This window comes from Mobula hypostoma, chromosome 18, assembly GCF_963921235.1.
Source record: "Mobula hypostoma chromosome 18, sMobHyp1.1, whole genome shotgun sequence".
Taxonomy (NCBI): Eukaryota; Metazoa; Chordata; class Chondrichthyes; order Myliobatiformes; family Myliobatidae; genus Mobula; species Mobula hypostoma.
Genome location: NC_086114.1, coordinates 12,939,727 through 12,957,163, shown reverse-complemented (window position 1 = coordinate 12,957,163; position 17,437 = coordinate 12,939,727). Strand labels below are relative to the sequence as shown.

The 17,437-nt window shown below is 40.8% G+C and overlaps 1 protein-coding gene across 1 annotated transcript in view; it reads left to right on the top strand.

Annotated features, from left to right (window-relative positions):
- fbxo22 (F-box protein 22) overlaps nucleotides 1-17,437 on the top strand; it is a 38,778-nt gene that overhangs the window by 10,416 nt on the left and 10,925 nt on the right. Inside the window, exons 3-5 of the mRNA XM_063070460.1 lie at nucleotides 774-858; nucleotides 4,917-5,030; nucleotides 5,687-5,854. Coding sequence (XP_062926530.1) covers nucleotides 774-858; nucleotides 4,917-5,030; nucleotides 5,687-5,854 — 367 coding nt within the window. The remainder of the gene's footprint in view (nucleotides 1-773; nucleotides 859-4,916; nucleotides 5,031-5,686; nucleotides 5,855-17,437) is intronic.

Sequence of the window (17,437 nt, the reverse complement as noted above, 5' to 3'; positions counted from 1 at the left end):
TGGTATACGTTTGCAAGATTTTGTATCTACACTCACAACACGCTGGAGGAACTCAGCAGGTCGGGCAGCATCCGTGGAAAAGATCGGTTTTGGGAACCCTGGACGAAGGGTTCCGGCCCGAAACGTCGACCGATCTTTTCCACGGATGCTGCCCAACCTGTTGAGTTCCTCCAGCGTGTTGTGAATGTTACTTTGACCTCAACATCTGCAGATTATTTTGTGTTTTGTATCTACAGCCTGATGGAAGAGGGAGAAGAGGGACTGAGTAGGAAGGGCTCTTTTACTTATGTTTGCTGTTTTCCCCAGGTAGTGGGGAGTTTACGACAAGATGCACAGAAGGGAAGCTGGTTTCTGTGATGTTCTGAGCCATGTCCACAGCTCTGCTAATTTCTTGTGATCTTGTTCAGAGCAGTTACAGTATCAAGCTGTGTGCATCCCTAGGGGACAATCAGATGGCTTTGTACACATAAGGAATCAGCTGTGCGTCACCCCACCAGAAATATTCCTTTGTCTGTACCATCCATCTGTACTTTCTCTGCAACTTTAAAAGAATCAGCTTTTTCACTTTCCCAGTTCTGACAAAGTTGAACTTTGACAAAGTGTCTTTGACCTGAGGTGTTAACTCCAATTCTGTTTTCACAGTTGCTGTCTGACCTGCTGAGAGGTTCTACTACTTTTTGTTCTTATTTTGGATTTCCAGCAGTTTCAGCTTAAAAAAAAATCTTGTTCTGGGTTTAGACTATTTCTGTTAATATTACTCTTCTTTTGAACAGGAGGTCTATGTACTGCCTGAAGTAGTCCTTTACATGGCTGGCACTGATACCTTCTGCACACAGAGTTCTAGTAGACGGAAAAAAGGTGAACTTTTTTTTGGATATAATATAAGAAAAATGTTAGTGTAGGAGTTTATTATATCCTCTGTGTTTGGTGGGGGGTGGGGTGCTAGAAGCTATGTTAATTCAGTAAACTTTAAAAGTTCATTCTAAATTATTTTTTGGATTTGTAATTACATCTCTGAGTTTGGAGCAGTGACTTTATACTGATAGAGGTTGCTTTTGGTTTTTTAAGTATTTACGTTAGTTTGGGCCTGAAACCCATAGCTGAATATGCATGTTTTTAATGTAGAGAAAATCTAGCACCTGTGCTTGCTTTCTATTACAAAAGCTTGAACTGCCTTGTTACAGAAATTCTCTGGTACTGCTCCAAACTTGCAGCCAGCTCAAGAGATGCAGTCATTGTTTTTGTGAGAACTTGCCCTTTTTTGATCCAAGATTTAAGATTGTTTAAGGTCGTTTCCTGTACACCAGTGCAAAGGAGAATGAAATAAATATTACTCTTGATCCAATGCGGCACAAAAATAACACAAAAGATAAAGGACACTAATTAAAAAAAAGCAATATGCATAAATACTTAAGATAATTTTTATGTTGTTTATTGTTTTTCCATAAAGTGATGCTAGACTATACATAAGGTGATTGACAGGAAATAATAAAATATTGGTGGGTGGGATCCTTCATGAAATGTTACGGGCCCTTTTCCAGCACCCTTCTGTGTATATGTCCTTGATGGCGGGTAGGCTTAATGCCTGGTTTCATGGGACCACTGACACCCAGCAGTTTTAATGCACTACTGGCTGAGGAGGCAATTGAATTTCAGTATTCTCATAAACAGCAAAGGTATGGTTATCAAACACCTTTTAATCTGATAAATTGAACCATGTGATTGAAGTAAACATCGAAGTATCATAAATGTGGTATTGCTATTTGCTGTACTTTGAACTACTATGTCACGTTACTTAATTCCAACAGGTACTGATCGGACAATATAAATCTATGTTGGAAAAATCAGGAGTGAATTTGAAAGCCAAATATCATTAACCTTTCCAAGAATTGCTTTTGTTCAGGTGGTCATAATGACATTCAGAAGAGTATTAATAAGTTAATGAGTGAGAGAGGAAATAAAATAACTTAAAGTGTTGGGTTTCAAAACTTCAAGTCTACTTGTCATTCAACACACACATGGTTGGACCCAGAGAGGCTGCTGCATCTGAGGTGTCGCCCTCTTACCGTTTTGAGCACACAAAAAAAATTGGTCTGAATTTTTTTTTAAAGCCCACTTACAGTTGGACGGGTGAATGGATTGGAAAGTTATGGGCCAAATTCTAGCAAATGGAACCAGCTTGGATGGGAGTCTTGGTCAATGTGGATCCGTTGGGCTGTTTCCACGAAGCTCTTTCTATGACTCTATAATACCAGTTTATTTTAACAAGCCAGATAGTCCAAGCAATAAATATGGTTTGATGTATGATTTAAAATCTCAATTAGATCCAGGCAACAAATTGTGAGCTTTTCAGGGTATTTTGCAGTGAGACTAATTTGTAAGTAGTTTAGCTTCATAGCGATTCAGGTCATTTCAATAGAGTGCAATAGAGAACGATGAAAACAATGCCAATTGTGCAGGACTCCAGATTGCCTTCAGTATTGAGGATTTCTGCAAAATCTTTTGAGTTTCTTAGTGCAGCTAATGGTACCAAGCTCCAATAGTTCAGCCATCATTGTGACTGCAAAATCTTGGACTGTCCCCTTCCACTGGTCTTGCAGTGCTACCATTGGTTCTCTTCACATATTAATTTTAGACAGGCAGTTTCCATTGGAGCGTACAGGTAAGATTATGATAATTCAGTCCCTCTTATCTGTCACTGATTTTGATGCACACAAGCCACCTGTCACTTCATATCATCCAAACATTGGAGATAGATCTTACTATTCTTCATTACAAACCCTTTGTCTCCTGCTGACTCCCGTTAGACTCCATCAGCAATTGCCTGAGACTTGCACCATTGCTCTCAAGCATTTCCTGCACTTAAAGCTACATCATGACTTTGCCAAACGTCTCTGTGATGTCTTATAGTGACATCCTGAGAGATGTTAGTGCTTGTACCTTACTTTGATCATTGGAGGGTCTGTTGGAGTTATACCAGCAACAGGGATAAGCCTTGTGTTTTCATTTCAATAAGTGACCTTGGCCTTTAATATTTTCCTTGTAGTTTAACTTTTATAGGCTTGTTTATAATTATTATGTAATCAACTATATATACTATGTAGTTCAGTGAAATTTCTAGTAATTGTAGCATAGCTGATTCTGTATTTTCTAGATGCTCAGTTTTTCTGCAGCACGAGTCACACCACTTGAATCTGGCTACTTCATATGTTACATATTATCAATGGAATATGCTTTGTTTCTAAGTATGAGACAACTAGAATCAGAATCAGGTTTATTATCACTGGCATGTGACATGAAATTTGTTAGCTTAGCAGCAGCAGTTCAATGCAATACATAATCTAGCAGAGAGAAAAAAATAAATTAAATAAAATAAACAAGTAAATCAATTACATATGTTGAATAGATGAAAAAATGTGCAAAAACAAATACTGTATATTTTTAAAAAAGTGAGGTAGTGTCCAAAGATTCAATGTCCATTTGGGAATCAGATTGTTCTTTGTTCTTACGACTCATGTTTCAATATTATTTATTTACTTGTTCATTTATTATATTTTTCTTTTTTTTGTATTTGCACAGTTTGTCGTTTTCACATTGGTTGCTTGTCAGACTTTGAAGTTTTTCATTGATTCTATTGGAATTCTTTGTTCTTCTGTGACTGCCTGCAAGAATATGAATCTCAGTGTAATATATGGTGACATGTATGTACTTCGATAATAAACTTGATAATGAACATTACTTTTACTCAATAAAGTGGCAGTCACCACCAAGTTTTATACTTCTTGACTTCTGAAGAACGTCTGCCTCAGTATAACCAGATCCAACAGACAGTTAGCCCTTTGCTGTTAGTGTCTTGTGTGCACACATTGGCTGCTGTATTTTCTACATTAATGGTAATAACCACTCTTCAAGGGGTATTTCAGTGTTGTAAGTTACTCTGAAGCATCCTGCAGTTGTTATAATCATCCTCGTCATGTGTCATACTCTGCCAGAGCCTCGGTGACCACTTTCTTCCGCTGCGATCTGTCGGCAGCCAAACCTGTTGCATCTCTGGCGGTGAGGCTGGTCCACTTCTTGATGTTGTCGATCCAGGTTGTCCTCTGTCTGCTTCAGGAACAGCTTCTTTCTACTCTGCCTTTAAGCACAGTGTGTTCCAGTGTGTCGTCAGTTCTTGAGATGTGTCCACAATAGCAAAGTTTCCTTTGGATAACGGTTTCCAGAAGTATTGGTTTCATGCCAGTCTTTTCTAGGATGAAATTGTTGGATCTCCTATCAACATATGATACCCTGAGGATCCGTCTGTATGCCCGCATCTCAAATGCTGTCAACCTCTTATAGTTGTTATGAATTATATTAAAAATTAATTATTTTTCTGTGTTTATCTTGGTGTTCACACATGCTTCACACAAACTATTTTCCACCCTCCTTGGTCTCATCCTTTTAACTTTTGTCCTTCGAGCTTACTTTTAAGTATACCTTTATTACTCTCTAATACTACTAATCATACCTTCTAAATTCTAACCACTTCAATTCTTTTTAGTGTGATTGAGATTCCTTACCCAATGAAAATTGCATGTTATTCCGCAGTATGACTATTAACCAAGTTCTGTGTATGTGATGTTTTCTAAAATATGATCAACAGAAAATCAAACAAAAATAATATTTTTTACTCTCGCAAGAAATGTTTGACTCATCGTTTAACTCTCCAAGTCAAAGCTGGAAAATATTATGTTCCAAATGATTTCTTATAGAAATATTATTTCCACCTCAAACTCAAACATCCTGGTTAACCAAAAATTTGTAAAACAGTCCAGCTGCCAATTGCCACATGATTACTTTTCTTGTACTTTACTTGCATGGATGTGCATTTGATGTTGTTATTGGTCATTTCCTTTCCTATGATTTTATTGTTACAGAGAGAAGAGATGAGTCTGGATCTAAAAGTAAGGATGCAGAAGCTGCTACAAAGTTTGAGAATCTGCTGCCTGCAGATTGCAAGGTGTTGGGAGTCAGCTGCCCTGGCATTGTGTGTAAGTGGCTTCACCTAGGATAACTTGTAGTAGCTTATGCCACCGTTTGCAGTATTGAACAGATTGGTGATTACTGGCATTGTAAAGCAGTTACACTGACTGCTATGTTCCCGTGCTGCTCAATATATTAAATATTCATAATACCTTACCAATAAGTTGCTCCAGATTTTGTTGCTCAGTTGATGAATGCCTTTGCATTGTGTGCGTGCTATGTTGGTGCCAGAATGTGTGGCAACACTTGCGGGCTGCCCCCACACATCCTTCCGACTCATTTTACTGTATGTTTTGATGCACATGTGATAAGTAAATAAATCCAAAACTCAGGTGCACATTTATTAACACGAGAGATTCTACCGATACTGGAAATCCAGAGTAACACACACAAAATGCATCACAGGTCAGGCAGCATCTACGGAGAGGAACAAATAGTTGACTTTCTGTGCCGAGAGGTGTCATCAGGACATTAGCAGCAAGGACTCCAAAAACCACAGCTCAGATCAATATATTAATCAGAACTTCTGTATTATTGCAGTTCATATTATGTAAAAATTTTTCATTTTGGAGTGGGACAAAGTTTGATCTTTTTTAAGAGTTTGGTTAAATCAATTAGTTTTTGTGTTATCAAACCTGTATTACTAAGGTATCTTGTATTTCAGACACTCCTATGGGAAGTGGCAAGCAGAGACCTCTTGAGGTAGAAGATGGAATTGCAGGATTTGCCTTGCTCCTGCCCAAAGTTGAGGGGGTGACAATCAAATGCTTCCACTTGTCGAACAAAGACTTCAACAATAACACTTTTGATCAAAGGAAGCTCCAAGCAGCAGGCAAGTACTCTCTCCCTTCAGTGGTACTGACTGAGATAATATAAAATCATGACAGGAAAATTGGGAGTGAATTTGAAGGACAATAGTATTAACATTTCTTTTATAAATCAAGAATTGTTTTTGTTTAGCTGCTGATATTTAAGTTCAAAAGGGGAACAATGAATTAGCGTGCAGCAAAGAAAATAAAATTATTTGAAGTTCTTGGTACCTTTTTATGTAATGAGCACAATAATTTAGTCTGTAGAAATAATTTAGTCACACTGCAGGTTCTAAAACAACTTTTGAAAGGCAGTTGTTATTTGAGAGGAAGCACGTAGAAGGTGATGGGACAAATGCTGGCAAATGGGACTAGCTTGGATGGGACATCTTGGTGAGCATGGGCCAGTTGGGCTGAAGGGGTCTTTTTCCCTATTGTGTACCATTGAGTGCTGAGAGAGCACAGAATCGTCGATGATCTCATTTTCAATCTACTTGTGCTGTAAAAAGATTCTATCCTAATTTTGGAGAGGAATCAGACTCTATCCTCAGTGGTTGTCCATCAAACAATGTCGCAAGAGTCAGATTACTTGGCTTTATAACATTTCTGTTTTTGTGGTGTTGTGGTGCAATATTTCTTAATTACAAAAGTGATTGCAGATCAAGGGAAAAGTGCTTTAGTTCAACTTAAGGTGGGAGAAGTCTTATATACATACATACTTTGTTTTCCATTTGAAAAATAAATTCAATTTTTAAACTTTCTGATTAGTAAACATTTATTGGTATGCATGTTTGATAATTAAGTGCTCTGATAGAAAGCGTATGATAATTATTAACGCAAACAACAGGAATTCTGCAGATGCTGGAAATTCAAGCAACACACATAAAAGTTGTTGGTGAACGCAGCAGGCCAGGCAGCATCTCTAGGAAGAGGTGCAGTCGATGTTTCAGGCCGAGACCCTTCGTCAGGACTAACTGAAGGAAGAGTGAATAAGGGATTTGAAAGTTGGAGGGGGAGGGGGAGATCCAAAATGATAGGAGAAGACAGGAGGGGGAGGGATGGAGCCAAGAGCTGGACAGGTGATAGGCAAAAGGGATACGAGAGGATCATGGGACAGGAGGTCTGGGAAGAAAGACAAGGGGGAGGGGATACCCAGAGGATGGACAAGGGGTATATTCAGAGGGACAGAGGGAGAAAAAGGAGAGTGAGAGAAAGAATGTGTGTAGAAAAATGAGTAACAGATGGGGTACGAGGGGGAGGTGGGGCATTAGCGGAAGTTAGAGAAGTCGATGTTCATGCCATCAGGTTGGAGGCTACCCAGACGGAATATAAGGTGTTGTTCCTCCAACCTGAGTGTGGCTTCATCTTTACAGTAGAGGAGGCCGTGGATAGACATGTCAGAATGGGAATGGGATGTGGAATGAAAATGTGTGGCCACTGGGAGATTCTGCTTTCTCTGGCGGACAGAGCGTAGATGTTCAGCAAAGCGGTCTCCCAGTCTGCGTCGGGTCTCGCCAATATATAAAAGGCCACATCGGGAGCACCGGACGCAGTATATCACCCCAGCCGACTCACAGGTGAAGTCTTGCCTCACCTGGAAGGACTGTTTGGGGCCCTGAATGGTGGTAAGGGAGGAAGTGTAAGAGCATGTGTAGCACATTCGGAGGTGGCCATTCGGATCACCAGCTTGACGCCAGCTCCCGTAACCTTGATTAAAATCAATCTAAACCGTTAGCTGCAAAAGTGCATCATCTGTGCAAATCTAAACTTGAACTTCAAGTGTTTCCATATTAGTTCAGTAAATAGCCAGCTGCATAAAAGATAGCAAGGCATACCAATCCTTGCTAAGTCGTCAGTTAGATCTCAGTTGACATATAGAATCTACGCCTGTGTAAAGTATCAGTGAGAATGCTTTCTCCACCTCCTGTCCTTTATTCCATGTTCTACCTTCTCTCTGATGAGATTCCATCATCTTCAATCCTTTGTCACGTCCACTTATCCCTCGCAGCTTTATTTATTTACTTATTCATTCAGATACAGTGCAAAATAGGCACTTCCAGCTCTTCGAGCCATACTGCCCAACAATCCCCCGATTTAATTCCCACATGGGGCAGTTTACAGTGACCAATTAACCATAGAACCATAGAACACTACAGCACAGAAAACAGGCCAGTTGGCCCTTCTAGTCTGTGCCGTAACTTTATTCCGCTAGTCCCATTGACCTGCATCCAGTCCATAACCCTCCAGACCTCTCCCATCCATGTATCTATCCAATTTATTCTTAAAACTTAAGAGTGAGCCTGCATTTACCATGTCAGATGGCAGCTTGTTCCACACTCCCACCACTCTCTGAGTGAAGAAGTTCCCCCTAATGTGCCCCCTAAAGCTTTCCCCCTTTCACCCTAAAGCCATGTCCTCTCGTATTTATCTCTCCTGATCTAAGTGGAATGAGCCTACTTGCATTTACTCTGTCTATACCCCCCATAATTTTGTAAACCTCTATTAAATCCCCCCTCATTCTTCTACACTGCAAGGGATAAAGTCGTAACCTGTTCAATCTTTCTCTGTAACTCAACTCCCGAAGACCCAGCAACATCCTAGTAAATCTTCTCTGCACTCTTTCAATCTTACTGATATCCTTCCTATAGTTAGGTGACCAGAACCACACACAATACTCCAAATTTGGCCTCACCAATGTCTTGTACAACCTCACCATAACATCCCAACTCCTATACTCAATACTTTGATTTATGAATGCCAGGATGCCAAAAGCCTTCTTAACAACCCTGTCTACCTGTGACGCCACTTCAGGGAATTATGTATCTGAACTCCCAGATCCCTTTGTTCCTCCGCACACCTCAGTGCCCTACCATTTACTGTGTATGTCCTACCTTGATTTGTCCTTCCAAAATGCAACACCTCACACTTGTCTGCATTAAATTCCACCTGCTATTTTCTGACCCATTTTTCAAGTTGGTCCAGATCCCTCTGCAAGCTTTGAAAGCCTTCCTCGCTGTCCACAACACCTCAATTAGTGTCATCAGCAAACTTGCTGATCCAATTTACCACATTATCATCTAGATCATTGATACAGACAACAAACAACAATGGTCCCAGCACAGATCCCTGAGGCACACCACTAGTCATAGGCCTCCAGTCTGAGAAGCAATCATCCACTACCACTCTCTGTCTTCTCCCACACAGCCAATTTCGAATCCAGTTTACAACCTCTCCATGGATACCTAGTGTCTGAACCTTCTGAACTAACCTCCCATGTGGGACTTTGTCAAAGACCTTATTAAAGGCCATGTAGACAACATCCACAGCCTTTCCTTCATCTACTTTCTTGGTAACCTCCTCGAAAAACTCTAACGCACAAGGCCATGCTGACTATCCTTAATCAGCCCTTGACTGTCCAAATACTTGTATATCCGATCTCTCAGAACACCTTCCAATAATTTACCTACTACTGATGTCCGGCTCACCAGCCTGGAATTACCTGGTTTACTTTTGGAGGCTTTTTTAAACAACGGAACAACATGAGCTACCCTCCAATCCTCCAGCACCGCACCCGTGGCTAAGGGCATTTTAAATATTTCTGCCAGGACCCCTGCAATTTCTATACTAGTCTCTCTCATGGTCTGAGGAAATACCATGTCAGGCCCGGGGGATTTATCTACCTTTATTCGCTGTAAGGCAGCAAGCACCTCCTCCTCTTTAATCTCTGTATGTTCCATGACACTACTGCTTGTTTCCCTTCCTTCCATATACGCTATGCCAGTTTCCTGAGTAAATACTGATGCATTTATATACTGAATAACCTACCAACTGGTATGTCTTTGGACTGTGGGAGGAGACTGGAGCACTCAGAGAAAACCCAGTCTGTCACAGGAAGAATATACCAACTTCTTACAGGCAGTGGTGGAAATCGAACTCTTTCGCCTGTACTGTGAAATACTGTGCTAACCACTGTGCTACCATGCTGCCTCAGTAGCTTCTGGTCCTATTTCCACTCTCCCATCCTCCATCTGCCTATCACCTGCTGACTCTTGAATCACCTCTTGCCTTGAACTTTTTTATACTGGCCAACTCCCCTTTATCTTTCAGATGAAAGATCTCGAGCTGAAACAACTATCTATTTCTCTCCATAGTTGCTGCCTGACCTGCTGAGTTCCAGTTTTTTTGCGTGTGGCTTCAGATTCCAGCATCTGCAGTCTCTTGTGTCTCTAACTAGTGGTCTTTTTCTTCAATAAATATACACAATTACTGAGCATTTCAGGATGGAGAGCGGGGGAGTGTGAGGGGAATTCGCAGTGCATTGAATGAAGATGTTTCTCCTCATTTACATTGTTGTCTTCCTGGTTACTTCTGCAAAAGTCTAAAAAGGAATAGAAAAAGGGGGGGGGCATATTAGCGTTGGGGGCAGCATGGTAGTGTAGTGGTTAGCACAATGCTTTATAGTAAAGGTGCCCCAGGTTCAATTTCTGCCACTAGCTGTAAGGAGTTTGTACATTCTCCCCGTGACCGGGCGGGTTTCCTTTGGGATGGTACCGGATGGTAGGTTAATTAGTCATTGTAAAATTGACCCATGACTAGGGGATTGATTTCTGGGTGGAATGGCTACTGGGCTTGTACTCGTTGGAATTTAGAAGATTGAGGGGGGATCTGATTGAAACGTATAAGATCCTAAAGGGATTGGACAGGCTAGATGCAGGAAGATTGTTCCCGATGTTGGGGAAGTCCAGAACGAGGGGTCACAGTTTGAGGATAGAGGGGAAGCCTTTTAGGACCAAGATTAGGAAAAACTTCTTCACACAGAGAGTGGTGAATCTGTGGAATTCTCTGCCACAGGAAACTGTTGAGGCCAGTTCATTGGCTATATGTAAGAGGGAGTTAGATATGGCCCTTGTGGCTACGGGGATCAGGGGGTATGGAGGGAAGGCTGGGGCGGGGTTCTGAGTTGGATGATCAGCCATGATCATAATAAATGGCGGTGCAGGCTCGAAGGGCCGAATGGCCTACTCCTGCACCTATTTTCTATGTTTCTATCTCAATAAATAAAATGAATACAAGATTGTGTTTGTCTAATAAAAATGGACTTAATGCTATTAACATTTATTTTGTGTATATGCTGGTATATTGCTTGCTCTATGTTCTTGTGACAGGTTCTTGATTAGTAAGAGCATCAAAGGTTATGGGAAGACGGCAGAAGAATGGGGTTGGGAGGGAAAATAAATCATGGTGGAGCAGAGGTGATGGGCTGAATGGCCTAATTCAGTTCTTATAGTTTATGGTCTTAAAGCAATGACGTAGTTTTTTAAAAAAAAGTATAGTACATTATTAACAGCATAATTGGGGTTTGAATTTTCTTGTATTTTAGCGATACAACACAGAGTTAGGCCCTTTTGGTCCTCAGAGCCATTCAACCCTGTAACCCTGATTAAACCTAACCTAATCGTGGGACAACTTACAATGGCCAATTAACCTACCTCGTTCTCCGGACTGTGGGAGAAACAGGAGCACCCAGGGAAAACCCACGTATTCCACAGGGAGAGCGTATAGAGACTCCTTACGGAACGGCACCGGAATTGAACTCTGAACTCTGAACTCTGGAGTGTTCTGAGCTGTAATAGCTCTGTGCTAACCACTACGCTACCATGGTGCCTTGTTTCTTTTTGTTCATTATTAATCTAATCCTTAACAGGATAAAGGGGAATGCATCTCAAGTCCCAGAAAAGTGATCGCCTAAGTTAAAGTTTGAAGAAATGGAACAGCTTGTACACTGTGCATATTTCTAAAAGCTAATAAATAATTCCACAATTTCCTAATTTTTTTTCAGTATAGAAAGTGGACTATATTCCCACAGCAGTATAAGAATTTTGCTATCGGCATGCCGGTAAATTGGTTTAAACCTTTTTGTAATCACTTGCAGTTTTAATATTTGTATTTCTGTCACATTTTACTTGCAGTATACTGAGGCTTGGCGTGTTTACCCCATGTGGGTGGTTCGAAGGGAAGAGGTTAACAGTGGAATATTGGTCTCCTTTGAGTACATGAGCTTGTTATAACTCATCCATCATAGAGACACGGCTTCCATTTCCTGGCAGCATGGCCCATGAAACTCTCTGCAGGAACAGATATAGCAATGATATTTCCAAATAAAGCTGTTGAAGTTTAAACACAGTATCCACATTACTGCCAAAAGCAACAAATCTTGAAATGAAAATTGGCCTTAGTAATGGGTAGAGCGACATGCAGAAAGAAATTCATGCTCAATATCTGCACATATATACTGTATAGTAGCAGCTGTACATTGTAATCCCCATTGACAGAGTATGGCAGTCACTGGTATTTAATGGTTATGCAAACAACTGAACCTTGAACTTGCTGACCGTGTGCCTACATTAAAGCAGTGTAGAAGCAAATATACATTTTGACTGCAGTCTACTTGTGTGCACTTTTATTGCTGTCCATAATACTGAAATGAGGGAAGCAAATGAATCCAGACAAACTAATTATTATCTCGAATTTGCCCAATGTAAACAGCACTTCCTCTTCCAACTTCCTGCCCTCTTGACTCAACATATTTCAGATAACCAGCCATTTCTGATGTTTTTCTTTCAGATTCCCAGCATTCTGTCCATATATTCATTTGTAAACCGCTGGCCAAACATTTTAATTCCAATTCCCGTTCCTGTTCCGATATGTCGATCCATGGCCTCCTCTTGTGCCAAGATAAGGCCACCCTCTAGGGAGAAGCAGCACCTTGTATTCCATCTAGCTACCCTCCGACCTGATGGCATGAATATTGATCTCTCCTTCCGATGACAGAATTCCCCCCCCCCATTTCCCGCTTCAACCTTGCACTTCTCTCACTTGCCTATTTTCCCCTGGGTCCCCTGTCCACTCTCCTCTCCTATCAGATTCTTTCTTCTCCAACCTTTACCTTTCCCACCCACCTGGCTTCACCTAACCCCTTCCAGTTAGTCTCTTTCCCTTCCCTCCACCTTTTTATTCTGGCATCTTCCCCTTTCCTTTTCAGTCTTGAAGAAGGATCTCGACCTGAAACGTTGACTGTTTTCTCTTTTCTATAGATGCTGCCTGACCTGCTGAGTTCCTCCAGCATTTTGTGTGTCCTCCTTTGTATACCTGTACTTTTATTTCCTCTTCCCTTTCCACCCCATCAGCTTGTTTTACCTTTAAGTATTTGCAGTTCTGTTGAAAGATCATCCACCTGAAACTTGAACTGTTTTTTCTCTCTGCAGTAATTCCAGGCTGCCTGAGGATTCCTTTCATTTTCTGTCTCATTTCTGATTTCAGATTGTATTTTGCTATTGTATTTTCCTCTTACTGTTTCTGAAGAGGTATCGACAGTGATCACTTTCTTCAAAATGGACTATCGATAGCTGCCCGGGCTTCTTGTGGAACTTGGCGGCATGGTAGCATAAGAGTTAAGACTGGGGTTCAATTCCCACCACTGTCTAAGGAGTTTGTATGTTTTCTTTGTGACCATGTGGTTTCTACTCAGTGCTCCAGTTTCCTCCCATTCCAAAGTTGTACGGGTTAGGGTTAGTGAGTTGTGGCCATGCTCTGTTTGCACTGCGATCATGGCAACACTTGCAGGGTGCTCCCAGCACATACTTGATGCAAACAACATATTTCACTGTATATTTCAAAGTATATGTAACCGATAAAACTAATATTTAATCTTTAACCTTCTAAAATCTGCAGTCTCTATCAACTTTTTTTTATAGCTGCACAGACCAACCATTGCTCTGAGCAGGAAATCTTTACATAGCCCAAAAACTGTGTGACACTCTCAATGTGTTTTTTTTTTGTAATATGCATACTATGAATATTTAGAATGAAAATTGCATTGGCTTTCAGTGGGCCGGTGGTTTATTAACAATGAGCTACTGACTTCCATTCTGTGTTTATTGTTACAATTTGTAACAATGTGGAAACACTGACAATGTACATACGTGAAGCTCTAAAATATTTCAAAGTAAAGGTTGTGGTACATTTATTATTAGGAAAATGTATAGATTATTTTCATTGACATTTAATTACAGGGTATTTTTACAATTATATTAACGTACAGTAGATTTTGAAATTATGTTAATGTAATATCAAACATATTAATACTTATATAAAAGAAAATCCCAGCTGCATGGCAGCAAAGACTATGTGCACGGGAGCATTTCAGCTACTCCGCTGTCGCGCACCTGTGCAGCTTGGAGGGAACAGTGGTCTCTACCATCAACGACAATGGCAGCAATGGCATGCAAATCCCCTCAGTTTCCCCCTTCAGCTTTCCACTCCCTCACCACCTCAACTTTCACATCATCCTGCCTTGGAAGCGTATCATGTTTCCTTCATTGTCCTTGGATCTAAATCCTGGAATGCTCTACCCAAAGGGCAGTATGGTGCTAGGTGGTTTGTGTAATGCTTTTACAGCGCTAGCTATAAGATCGGGGTTTGATTCTTGCTGCTATTTGTGAGGAGTTTGTATGTTCTCCCTGTGACCGTGTGGGTTCCCGCTGGTTGGTCCGGTTTCCTCCATATTCCAAACTATTAGTGAGTTGTGTACATGCTGGAGGCATGGCAGCACCTGCCTGTTGCCTAGCACAACCCTTGCTGATTTGATTTGATTTGACACAAATGGCACATTTTACTGTCTGTTTCGATGAACATGTGACAAACATAGCTAATCTTTAATCTTTATAAGTTTTGTGGGAGTGATTTCCACCAGAAGTACTGTAGTGGTTATAGATGGCAGCTCACTGCAGTCAGTTTCTCAAGAGCAAGAACGGACAGGCAGTCAGTGCTGACCTTTCTCGTGACACCCATGTCCCAAGACTGGACCAAGGATGGCCTACCTGAGAAGAAAAATAATTGCTTCGGGAGTAACTGTGGTCCAGTGATTGAGACCGACCTGGCCGTCCACACTGTACAGATTTTTCAGTAAGGATCATAGAAGTACTGACCCTTACTGATCTTCACCCTGACTTGAACTATATTTGAAGGCAATTGCCTCTGGACTTGAAGTGGATGCTTCCTTAAATTGTGGTAGGTAACCTCATCAAATCAGGAGAACTGAAATTATAGTATTTAACCATGCAGATTTTTTTCATAAAAGAAAATAAGGATGCATTTGTTAATTTTATACCAAATAATGTTTAAAAATTGCTCCTTCTTTCCATCTATTTGCAAAAAGTAGCTCCTTATAACCCTGAAGAGCTAATTACAGCAAATCAACCCTGATATCCCTGTTGTGAAAATTGTTGCTGTATCTGATTTCCATTTATAATATATTTAAATGGATCTAATTGCATTCTTGTTTCTCCAAGAATGATAACAGTGGAATGCAAATACATATCAAAATTTCACAAAGACTCTGCATAACAAGTGCTGGTGTTGTTGAATATCATGCTGGATTTTGTCAGAGTTAATGTGGGAAAACTCCAATATATTAAGCAGCTCTTTTGCCTTTTCTTCTGGGCGTTGTGCAGTCAAGATCAAGACCTTGTTGGGGCCTGCACTTCTAATAATGTCTTAGATGGGCAGGTTGGAAATGTCTTGCTTTTGCTTTCCCGACAGCTGCTTAATGTGTTGTGGAAATATTTGGACAGTTTTAAATTATTCCCTGGGGACTGCTCAATTGGAGTCCCATCTGGCCCATAACCGACTTGACAGTCTTGCTGTGTAATGTGGAGTCATTAAGTATTTTGACAAGCGAATTAAAGTTTGACTGCTTTTCGGAACTATTTAGCAAGTCGTTGAACAGAAGCCAATGTTTGTTGTAGGTTGATCTCTGTGCAAGCATGTACGTGAAGCATACGTGCACAGAGGCAGACACGTGTGTGATAAAGGGTAATCAAGCTAGGTTTTTTCAAAGTGCTTCACTCTTTCACTGTTGCACACTTAATGCTTGGAAGGCAATTCTTACACTCTGTGGCCTCTTGTACCTTATAAAGTGGCCACTGAGTGTATGCTTGTGGTCTTCTGTTGCTGTAGCCCGTCCACTTCAAGGTTGACGTGTTGTACGTTCAGAGATGTTCTTCTGCACACCACTGTTGTAACACGTGGTTATTTGAGTTACTGTCGCCTTCCTGTCGGTTTGAACCAGTCTTGCCGTTCTCCTCTGACCTCTCTCATTAACAAGGTATTTTCACCCACAGAACTGCTGCTCACTGGATGTCTTTTTGTTTTTAACACCATTCTCTGTAAAGTGTTGTGCATGAAAATCTCAGGAGATCAGTGTTTGACATACTCAAACCATCCAGTCTGCTACCAACAATTATTCCACAATCAAAGTCACATAGATCACATTGCTTCCCCTTTCAGATGTTTGGTTTGAACAACAGTTGAACCTCTTGACTGATTAGATATTTGCATTAATGAGCAAGTGTGCCTTATAAACTGGTGACTGAGTGCACATCCTGTCTTTTCCTTACAAAACAAAACTGCACCATCAGCTGTTTGCAGTTAAGTCTGAATGAGATGTTAGGGTGTCTGGCTGAACCATCAAATAAAATAAACTCAACCGTCACCCTGATGTTGGGGAAGTTCGGGTGATGTAGTTATACACCAAACCTCGCCGAATGGACATCGAGTTTAACTGGTTCAGGTGGTCAGCATCGTCTCTTTTTCCTCACGTTCTCACCCAGTGCAGTATTGACCTTCAAAGTTTGGATAATGGTTCTGCTTCTCCACACTTGCTCTAGACTAAGCTCATTATTTTCTTTTCTCCTATCCCTTTCACTATCCTGTTTAACTTGGCTCCATTATCCCTTCCTCCACTTAATCTCTCTTACTTTCCAATTTATTGTAAATGTTTGTTCTCATCACCCTCCACTCTTCCTTTTACTACTTGCTTATGGAACTTGTTATGGAAAATCATTGACCTGATACCTGTTTTCTTTTCCCCTCCATTGCTGCCGCTAATCTGCTGAGCAACATTCATTTTTAGTTATATGGTCTTTTGGAAACATTCAAAGCTAATTTATAAATGACATAGACAAAGTAGCATAATCTGATCCCAACCGCTGTTCTTTTGGAGACGTGAGACTCAAGGTGCTGGGATCCGGAGCAACACAAAATACTGGAGGAACCCGGTGGGTCGGGCAGCATGTACAGTCGAAGTTTCGGGTTGAGACCCTTCATCTAGACACAGATGGAGGGTCTCAACCCAATTGTTGACTATTTATTGTCCTATATGCTGCCTGCCCCTCTGAGTTCCTCTAGCATATTGTGTTTTGCTCTGCTATTATGTTAACCCATTTAGTCTTACCACATCAGAGATATTTTCCGTTGTTCTGTCCATCTCCACCATACCTTTGCTACTGAAACTGATTTGTTTTCTCTGTTTCCCATTTCTGGTGAAAGGTCTTTGACTTAAAATGTCATTGTTTCTCTCTTCATTGGTGCTGCCTGACCTGATGAGTGTTTTCAGTATCTTGTGATATTTACTCAAAATTACTTTTATTTGTGACATTTGCATGATATTTTTAAGAAGGCTTTTGGCAATGTGGCGCACATGAGACTACTGAACAGTGGAAAGGTATTGTTATGGATTAGCTGACTGACAGAAGGAAAGTGTAGGA